This window comes from Esox lucius, chromosome 2, assembly GCF_011004845.1.
Source record: "Esox lucius isolate fEsoLuc1 chromosome 2, fEsoLuc1.pri, whole genome shotgun sequence".
Lineage (NCBI taxonomy): Eukaryota > Metazoa > Chordata > Actinopteri > Esociformes > Esocidae > Esox > Esox lucius.
Window position 1 is genome coordinate 34060001 of NC_047570.1, and position 10107 is coordinate 34070107.

At 42.4% G+C, this 10107-nt stretch overlaps 2 protein-coding genes across 3 annotated transcripts in view; one reads left to right on the plus strand and one right to left on the minus strand.

Annotated features, from left to right (window-relative positions):
* hdc (histidine decarboxylase) overlaps positions 1-39 on the plus strand; it is an 8096-nt gene extending 8057 nt beyond the window's left edge. The window contains exon 11 of the mRNA XM_020052294.2: positions 1-39. This exon is cut by the window's left edge and continues 2662 nt beyond it. The gene's annotated coding sequence lies outside the window, so the exon portion shown is untranslated.
* Positions 40-275: 236 nt separating this feature from the next.
* On the minus strand, positions 276-9319 carry LOC105025335 (very long-chain acyl-CoA synthetase-like). 2 transcript variants are annotated; one of them, XM_010895945.3, is made up of 11 exons: positions 9243-9319; positions 7149-7561; positions 6557-6787; positions 5859-6017; positions 4495-4619; positions 4222-4416; positions 2530-2620; positions 2242-2440; positions 2001-2098; positions 1556-1686; positions 276-1365 (listed from the first exon to the last, which is right to left on the minus strand). In XM_010895945.3, exons 2-11 carry the CDS (start codon positions 7462-7464, stop codon positions 1192-1194), a joined length of 1719 nt encoding a protein of 572 aa, XP_010894247.2. In that variant the 5' UTR covers positions 7465-7561; positions 9243-9319; the 3' UTR covers positions 276-1191. The 2 variants fall into 2 exon arrangements, with proteins under 2 accessions (XP_010894247.2, XP_010894246.2); XM_010895944.4 differs by lacking the exon at positions 9243-9319 and having other exon boundaries at positions 7149-7944.
* Positions 9320-10107: the final 788 nt, after the last annotated feature.

Here is a 10107-nt window from a genome sequence, read left to right on the forward strand (position 1 = left end):
CCTTGTTTCCTTGAATGCAATGTGTTGACTTACAGGTCAATGCCCTAGACTACATCAATGGTTCAATAAACTAGAGTGAAAGAATGGGAGTGTGAAAGAAAGAGGAAGAGCAAGAGAAGAAGGGGGACGAAGAGGAGGAAGACTTGAATGGATGCTGAATTTGAACACATCGTGACGCTCATCTTCCTCCTATTCACTGCCATGCTTTTTAAAATGCTTCAGGTCCGATGATGCATTTTGTTCATGCAAATCAAATTCGCACTTCACAGTGATTACCAATCAATCAAGTTTATTTATAAAGCCATTTTTACATGAGCAGTTGTCCCAAAGTGCTTTTCCAAAACACCCGGCCTGATTATGACGTTGAAGGATCAGTCAATATCTCCGTGGAGAACAATGATTAACAGGTTCAACCTGTTCATGGCAAGTTTCAAGGTCACCGACAATCCCTATCAAGAGGCCAAAGTTCAGTCACTGTCGGTGTGAGCCTGTGATGTAACAGTTAACGTGCTTCTGGTATCATGCCACACAGCTCAAGGTGAAGTACAGAGCGCTGAGCGAGGTCACAACATCACATGAAAGACCTGGTTATGCCCAACCCAATTTCAAGACTATATTCAATACAATTGCTCTTTATCAACGACACTCCATTTGAAGGCCATTTTTATGTGACCATTCAATGTGCAATGTGGTGAATGAGGTCTTTGAACTCAATAACAGAGCCTTTGAAAGACATTTTCTCCGACCCGTGAACGTATTGAATCCAGGCCAAGATATGTATTTAACCAAAAACATTTTTTAAGTAAACAATGTTTCTCTACAGAATTCAAAACTCACTTGTTACTTTAAACCAATAACCAATATCAATTCAGACCAAGACCTTTTCAAGACTGCATTCAAAGAGTAGACCAGGACCAGCCCAGCCCGATCTTTCTGATACAATTGTTTTAGATTGCAAAATCCATCTGATTTTGTACTTATTAAACAATTTAATATTTTCAATAATATTCTCTGTACTGATTATTATTTTTTCCTTAAGATAATGTAAAAACATATTTTACTCCCTTACCTTCAAACAGAACTGTTTCTTGTACATTTCAGCTTTGAGTGCCACAATCATGTTGTAATCAAAAGAACAACGCAACACCTTTCAAAATAAAAGATAGACAGTCAGAATCTATTGGAAATAAATCACAGCCGTAGCTTTCCATCCGTGATGGAGCTGTAAATCTCTTGTGTCATGGGGATGTAGCCCTCCTTGTCCTCCAGGTAAAACAAGCGATCTCGTATCACGGACGGGTTGAATCCCTCATTGACAAGCTTCACCTTCATCATCTTGAACGTTCCAGTCACATCCAGAGAATTCTGTCATTTTACACCCAAAAGACAGGAAGAGACGTTAAAGGGCGTCTTTCACCCATGAAACCGATGAATTGATTTAAAGATCATTTAAGAAAATTCACATTTTCATGCAGAATTGCGTCACATTATAATTTGCTTTTCTGCTTGAAGAGACGCTATACAACCAGATAACAAGTGAAATGAATGGTGCTACCTGTATGCGAATGAAGCGTGGCCTAGAGTAACTGGGCAAGGAGGTCTTGACATGTTCATAAGTGGCTTTGCTGTCAAACTCCATGTTGTCCTTAAGTGTGAGCGCTGCCATTCCAATCCTACCTTCATGTCCTGTACATCACAAATCATAATCAGCAAGACAGCGGGATGTCCAGAAATGACTACCCCCCCTTCTCTCCTCATAAACCAACATGGAGATTAAACCTGAAGCCTATTAAAAGAGAATTATGTGAATATTAGGGCTAATTAATACACAATGACATGAAACTCAGGGCTAATGGATGTGACCGTGTTGAATGTGTATACACACACACACACAAACACACACACAACTGCTGTTCTATAACATTTTATGAAACAAATAATTACAGATATAATGTTTTTAAGAAGAGAGATATGCCTAATGTAATCACTGATGTCCTCACCTGGAACTTTGACCCCGTAAACATTTGCTTCTTCGATGCATTCCACCATGATCAGGTTATCAGAAACTTCTGTGGTCGCCACATTTTCTCCTTTCCACCTGTTTGTCAATCAATCAACCAACCAATCTAATGAACTGGTGGTGCCTTTTAAACATGAAGAAATACTAAATTAACTAAAAGTTTAACTAAAACTCAACACAGATCAGCACTCTTTAGATGCTTCTGGTACACAAACCGATACCTGAAGGTGTCTCCAATGCGGTCCATGAAGTAAACGAAACCCTCATTGTCTATCCTCAGCAGGTCGCCGCTGTTGAAGTACTGGTCTCCCTTCACAAACACATCCTTCAGCTTCTTTCTTTCTGTCTGCTGCGGGCTCTTAGCGTAGCCGCTGAATGGAGCTCGTGAGCTAATCTTAGCCACCAGTAGACCCGTTTCTCCTGAGGTCCAGAAAAGCAAGAAAAAGTTTGTGTGTGTGTGTGTGCGTGCGTGCGCACGTGTGCGATGGTCAGTGAATGAGTGTTCTCACCTTTAGGGACTTTCACACAGAAACCTCTGCAGTCTCGGACAGGTTCCTCTCTCTCTGTGTCATACTGAATCAGGGCATATGGGTTGCCTGCCTATAATCATAGGAAACAAGTAAAAATATGCTTAGTATCATAAGTATTTCTGTAATAGCTGTATGCCAGAGGATTCTAACTCTCTCCTTGGGGAGCCCCAGCTGATCCATGTTTTGATCTATTCCAGAGATTAAATGCCTGATTAGACTCTGATTAAACGTTTTTTAATAGGGCTGAGGTTGACGCGTTGACAGGTGGGATTATTTTATAATGCTTATAGCAGTTATTTTTTCTGTTTATTTCATTTTTATTTTCAAGCCTCAGAACCATCCATGGTCAGGGACTTGAGTGAGGACTGTCTGACACTCACTACCTGTACTCATTGTTTTGTGCAACAAGACAAATGAGATAATCTCCAGATAAGAGGGGCTGATATGTGTGTCCTTTCCAACTATTTTCAGGGACGAAAATTAATACTTCTCATAAACTGCCCAAGTAAAAATGGCTTTATTAATAAACTTGATTGATTGGTAATCAATAATTCATACTTGTAAATAATAGTTTTTTTTTTAAATCTTGGCATTGGCTTCCAGTCAGTAACAGAATAGATTTCAAAGTGGTGCTTTTAGTTTATAAATCTCTGAATGTTTTGGGAGCCAAATACATGATATGTTTGAAAAATATAAACCGAGGAGGGCTCTTAGATCTATAAACACAGGTCAGCTAGTAGACCCCAGAGTCCAAACTAAACATGGAGAAGCTGCGTTTAGCACTTATGCTGTACACAACTGGAATAAACGACCAGAAGATCTTTGACGTGGCCCAAACGTATCAATTTTTAAATCCAGGTTAAAAACACTTCTCTTCTCACGTACCTATGACTGAGCACCTAAACTTAACCAAACTGTTTAGCCTTATAGCTTCCTATGTTTTTATCCCATTTTTAATCTTTATATGTTTTCTTATTGTATTTTTTATTATTATGATGTATTTATTTGTTTTGATATTGTATTTTCATGTATTTTTCTTTGTAAAGCACATTGAATTGCGCTACATAAATGTATGAATTGTGCTACATAAATAAACTTGCTTGCTTGCTAGTAATAGTTGTAGTAGTAGTAATAGTTGTAGTAATAGATGTAGTAATAGATGTAGTAATTATTGTAGTAATAGATGTAGTAATTATTGTAGTAGTAGTAATAGTAGTAGTAGTAATAGATGTAGTAACTGTTGTAGTAGTAGTAATAGTAGTAGTAATAGATGTAGTAACTGTTGTAGTAGTAGTAATAGTAGTAGTAATAGATGTAGTAACTGTTGTAGTAGTAGTAATAGTAGTAGTAATAGATGTAGTAACTGTTGTAGTAGTAGTAATAGTAGTAGTAATAGATGTAGTAACTGTTGTAGTAGTAGTAATAGATGTAGTAATTATTGTAGTAGTAGTAATAGTAGTAGTAATAGATGTAGTAACTGTTGTAGTAGTAGTAATAGTAGTAGTAATAGATGTAGTAACTGTTGTAGTAGTAGTAATAGTAGTAGTAATAGATGTAGTAACTTGTAGTAGTAGTAATAGTAGTAGTAATAGATGTAGTAACTTGTAGTAGTAGTAATAGATGTAGTAATAGATGTAGTAACTGTTGTAGTAGTAGTAGCAGTAAACCGACTCTGTGAATGAAGTTCTCTCTGCCGATCGCTCCGACTTTTCCGATGTAGTTGACGAATCCTACGTTTCCCTCCGTGGCTCCGTAGCATTCACAGATACGGATATCCCCGAAACGCTCCAAGAACTCGGACCAAGTGTCAGCTCGGATCCCGTTACCCAAGGCCAGGCGTACCTTGTGCTGCCTGTCGTTATCTTTCTGAGGAAAAGAGAAGATTTAATTTAGCTCTGTCGTCCTCTAGACGATCCAACAACCAGGAAGCGTGTGTTCCAGTACCTTGGGCGTATTACAGAGGTACCTCATGATCTCTCCTATGTACTGGATCACAGTCACGTTGTACTTCCTGCAGTCGTCCCAGAACTGAGAGGCCGAGAACTTCCTCCTCAGGATGACGGTGTTGCCTGAAACAGGGTCAACAGAGGTCACCATTTTGACTTGTACTGTACTGACCATGTGACCAGACCACGAAGGACCAACTCTAGGCCCCGGAAAGGCCCTGTTCAATAACGAATGTAATGCACTCTGATTGGGAACACTTTAAGAGAAAAACCTGTTTGGTTGAAATTCCCCGTACCAGGGGTTGCAAAGGCCCATGGCGTCATATTGCACCTCTCCTAGACTGGAGTTAGCATCATTAGGTTAGCCCAAATCAAATCAACTGAAACTCTGCAACCTGCACAAACAGGATTTTAGGTCAAACTATCCCTTCAAGCAAGAGAGGGTGTAAATGGCCAGATAACAGCGATTAACTAAATTATTTTGCATGACTGGTCAGATGGCTGATTATGTTCAAGCAATGCACATATTTTAGAGTCTCATGTTCCTACTCTGTTCATTTCAGCCTACAAGGAATATGACCACTGCTATGGCCACACGCGGGTGTTTCTGTCTCCGTTACCTAAACCCTGAAGATCCCTTCCTGCCCTTTCACCTTTCACCTTGGGACAGTAGGGAACCCAGCCCTGTTGTCTCAGGGTTCGGCACTCCTGCTGTCATCGAATGAACAAAGGCTCAGATACTGACGATGATCATGTGTGATCTGCAACATCAGCCAGTGTTGTCAGCAGTTTCTGTGGATATCTGGGACTCAGCCTTGAACTGCGAAAGCTGTCAGGGTGTAACATACAGTACATACAGTACCAGGCATGCAGTACCAGGCCAATTTTTTAAATTAACGCAAGTGGGCGTTTATTTGCCCAGAAAAACACTATATATCAGAATAAATATATGAAACTATACTTTAGGGTACATGTATCATCACCAGCGGTGTGTAAGTAAAGGAATTCCCCATTTACAAAACCAGCCTGCCTATGCTTTGTCAATAAAGTATCTCTTACTCTGGAAACTGACGTGATCTTTCCTCACTGGCGACATCCTTTTAACCCTTCAACAGTTAACGTTGCGAAACTCCCAAAACTCGGGAGGAAAAGTAGGGAATCCTCAACCCCCTAAACATGAAAGCGGTTTAGCACCGTTCCACACACACTGAGTTGGATGTGAATGGAACGCTATCGAACACGCCAAAACGACATGTTTAGCACCGTTCCACACATTCCATGCCAGCCGTTGCTTTGCGACCCTCCTCCCGGACTCAGGGGCCTTACAAGCCGCCCGCGGCCCAAATGACGCCAGAACAATACCTCTCTCTATGGCCCCGACCAAGCCCATCACAAAGCCGGCCGTGTGGTAGAGGGGCAGGTAGATGTAGATGACGTCGTCGCGGGTCACACCTGCGATGGCCTGCATGGAGGCGGCCAGGGTCATTCTCTCATGGTTGATCACCGCAGCCTTCGGCAGACCTGTGGACAGGACATGGGTCAGTCAGACGGGCAGCCCGTGACCCTCTGTGAAAGGGCAGGGCCGGTACCAAACCCAACAGGTTACTACTACATTTAGGTAATTCAGCAGATATCAAGTACACAGTGCATACACTTGCCAAACTAAACCAACTGTGGGAATTGAACCTGCAACCAAACTGTTGTAAGTGCCTTGCTCTACCAGCTGAGCAACACAGGACCCCTTAGACCACACCAGTTCTGAACTTCTATCTCTGTATTGCACTGGAATGTGTAATAACTTTCTCAGATGTAGATAAAGGGCAAGGGTTGGTGCTACAGTTAAAAACATGGCTAGGGGCTATGATTAGTGTGTGTGTCTCAATGTTTAGTACCATGCTCTTGTAGATAGTGGCCTGGTTTAGAGCTAGGGCTGGTACTAGGGGCTATGATTAGTGTGTGTGTCTCAATGTTTAGTACCATGCTCTTGTAGATAGTGGCCTGGTTTAGAGCTAGGGTCGGTGCTAGGGGCTATGTTTACTCTGCCTGTGTGTGTTCCTTACCTGTGGTTCCTGAGGTGTAGATGTAGAGGGTGGGGCTCTTTATGGTGGCCTTTGACCTCAGCTGTGGGTCCAGGGGCTGATCTGAGGCCTGCTGTATCTTGCCACTGCTCAATGTCTTTACCCCCTCCACCCTAGCCCCCCCCTCCTCCTGCTCCTCCTGACCCAGCACAAACACACTCACACTCTGCTCCCTCAAGGAAGGGAGCACCTCCTCTACCACTCCCCGAAACTCTGGGGAGATGGAGAAACAGAAAAAGAGTGGAAGAGAGGGGGAGGAGGAGAATGAAAGCGAGCAAGGGGAAGGGACAATAAGAAACCAGGAGGAGGTAGAGAGGGAAAGAGAGGAAAATGGGGGAGAAGATAGAAACCCAGAGAGAGGGGGGAGGAGAAAAAAGAGGGATTAACAGGTGGAGAGAGGGAGGACAAAATGTGGGTGAGAAAGAGAATAAGTGAAAGGGGGAGGGGTTTTAATGGTCACATACATACACTATTACTATTTCAAATGTGTATATTGAGCGAATAAACAATAATTTCAACAAGAGGTTGCGGGAAGACTTTGGTTTAACATGAAAACACTGAAATGCAGACATACCTGATGAGGTCAGGAGAACTTTGGCCCCACAGCAGGAGAAACACTGCATTAGGGACTTGGACCTGATGTTGTAGTTGAGGAGAGCCGCGGCACATCCCAATTTAGCCAGGGCGAGCCAGGCGAACACGTACGCAGGCTCGTTGCCCATAAGGAGCGCGACGGTGTCGCCTTCTTCCAAGACCGCGTCCAGTGAGAGCGCCCTGGCGATCTTGTTGCTCTGTAGGTCAACGTCCCGGTACGTGAAGCAACTTCCCTCAAATACAATGAATTGTTTGTCGGGGTGTTTTTTCACCTTATCGAGGAAACAGTCCAGCATGGTATACAACGGCTTGCTCCTCTTGATGCTTTCTATTCGTAACCCGATGAATATACAAGTAATTGTGTACCGCAGGTCCTGCACAAAGTAAGGATTTCTGAGGAAAAGGAAGAGTGGCAATATAGCCAATCCGGCCAGTATAGTGTATAAAAACATTGACATAGTCACGAATTAATCCGCTGTGAATGTAATTTAGAGGTTTCTTCTTGGCCGAGTTTTTCAGAAAACTGATTATTTAAACTTCCCCAGTCCGCACCTCGTGACCTTTGTACAAAGTAGGTGTGAGATCACCAGCCAATGGCTTAGGGAGGATTTGACAATCCGTAAACGAAAACAAATGGTTTACTATAAAGCTACCACTTTCTACCGTTTGTTATGAGCAACCTATAACCTTATTTCTGAAACCGTGGAGGCTTGCGTCGACAGTGCACAGCAGTGGTTCCCAACTCCGGTCCTCGAGTGTCCAATTCAACTCAGTGAGAGCCTGATAATTAGTTGACAAGTTGAATCATCTGTGCTTGGCTGGGGCTACAATAAATATGTGTACTGTTGGGGGTACTTGAGGACCGTAGATGGGAATCACTGATGCACTGTGATATGTGCTCCTTGTCATTTTCGAGATTAATTGGTACGACGTGTACGCATCGAAAACGGGAATGAGAAAGTTAACGGCTCTTTTTGGTGAATGTTTGGAACTGAATCGCTTAGGTGAAAGGACCCGTTAATTTGTCACCTAAATCATTTAGTTCAAACAACAAAACTTGATGGTAAACGGAAAAAATATTCACTATAGCCTGCAGAATTAATGAGAAGTGGGGCGAGCGCTTTTGTGTTACACGTGCTTTTTTCATTAGGGTGAGCTCAGTAAAAAACTAAAGGCGATCTAATAATTGGGATAGGAAAAATGTAACCTATTTTAACATTAATTTTTCGCTTTAAAATAATTGTAGGATTCCTTTCGCCTTTGAATTGGAGACGAGTAGGCTCCTTTTTTATTGTTTGGGGATATTGTTTTGGATAGGCAAAGGACATGCCTATCCAACATGCACCGTAAGCTGTATTATTTCGCACAGTCGAGAAAATATCACCAGGGCAGCTGTGAAGTGCACTCATTATGGAGGAAAAGTCCATAATGACTGTCAATTCAGCATCATCAATTGATATTGTATAATGATCGCATGTGGTCTTCAGCAGCTCTTTAAATGCCACAGATTTGGAATTTTCTGGAAAAGGAGGCTGCCGCTCGCATGATCCCGTATTTGTCTTCTTGAAATCTTTATTTCAACTCAGCAATCTGTGTGAGAACATTGTTCCAAAGTTGCCTCAGGTCACTAACACTCTTGATGCTAGATGTTTTCCCTAATTAAGTTGTGACTACACTGCCAACTTTACTGGCAGTTTTCGATGCCGTGATGCGCTCAAATCCCAATTTGGCTACTAATACCATGTTTAATCATCATCTCTTCAGATAGTTTGAGAAGTCTCCCCCTGAGTTTTCTCCGAACGGAGAAAGGCTCCTTTTAAGGATTTCAATTCAACGAATACGCACATAATGCTGAGCTTAGGGCTTCAAATTGCATCTTTAGCTTTAGCCCACTACACTCAATCCACTCGAACTGGTCATACCACCCTGAGGAGCAGCGTGATTTGACATTTATCATACTTGAAGAGAAGTATAGGACTTCTAGCTTTAATTGACCGGCTGGTTTACCTAGAGTAGGTTCACCCCCGCCCGCAGCATCAAAAACGAGAGGAGACAGTGGGATAGGCAAGCATACCAGGCTCAACGAGGCATTGGCGGTTGTGACGGCGATTTCGGTCGTTTCTATCCTGGCGCCACCTGTTAGTGTCTCCCAAACTGACGGGCCTCATTTATCAAATCGCTGGCATCATTGGGGAGATCAGTGTGGAGATTATAGGGGAGATCAGTGTGGAGATCATTGGGGAGATCAGTGTGCAAAGGTCCTAGATGGGGACACCGACATGTCACTGTGGTAGTTTTGCAGTAAGTGAACATTTCCCATTAGGCTAATCATAAAACTTCACATTCACATTATTTTCGCTGCAGAACAAGTCAAGTACCCCCGACTGCAGTGTGCATTTCGGGGGAGGACCAATGTGGGTGGAGTCAAACGTTTGACTCCTCCCACATCTGACCCCGCCCACCGTCTTTCCCATCGCTCCAAGTACCCCTGACTGCACTGGCATCCCATAGTGGTGCTACAGGGCTCTGCAGTTTGGTAGCAGTCCGTATGGTTTTTAGTGAGGACTGTACCGGGTCGTGGCGGTATAGCCGAGGCATTCTTGCTAAGGCAAGATCTGTTAAAAGAAACAGTAGCCTAGATAGTGGCCAAGAAAGTACGCTATATTACATTTCAGAAGTTTTGTTGAAGATCAATGACTCTTGGAAAGATCTTGTGTTAAAATGATTGTTCAAATTCTAGTGAAATGCATTTTTCGTTTAGTGCTGCGTAGCTACTGCTTATAGGCTAACTTTTATTTTGAGTAGGCCTATTGGCTGTTTTATTCAATTAGTGGTGAATAAGCATAGGCCTACCTATTTTATGTTCTATTAATTTTGATTCTGTGAGAATTTTAAATGAAAGTAATTTCTGATATGTTTTGTCAATTTTGTCAAATTAC

What these genes read in the sequence shown, in the direction of transcription:
- LOC105025335 (XM_010895944.4), bottom strand. Translation starts at nt 7,626, where the DNA reads ATGTCAATGTTTTTATACACTATACTGGCCGGATTGGCTATATTGCCA. An exon ending in AGTTCTCCTGACCTCATCAG is followed by an intron (nt 6,788 to 7,148) that starts GTATGTCTGCAT and finishes CCATCTCCCCAG; the next exon opens with AGTTTCGGGGAGTGGTAGAG. An exon ending in ACCTCTGTAATACGCCCAAG is followed by an intron (nt 4,417 to 4,494) that starts GTACTGGAACAC and finishes TCTTTTCCTCAG; the next exon opens with AAAGATAACGACAGGCAGCA.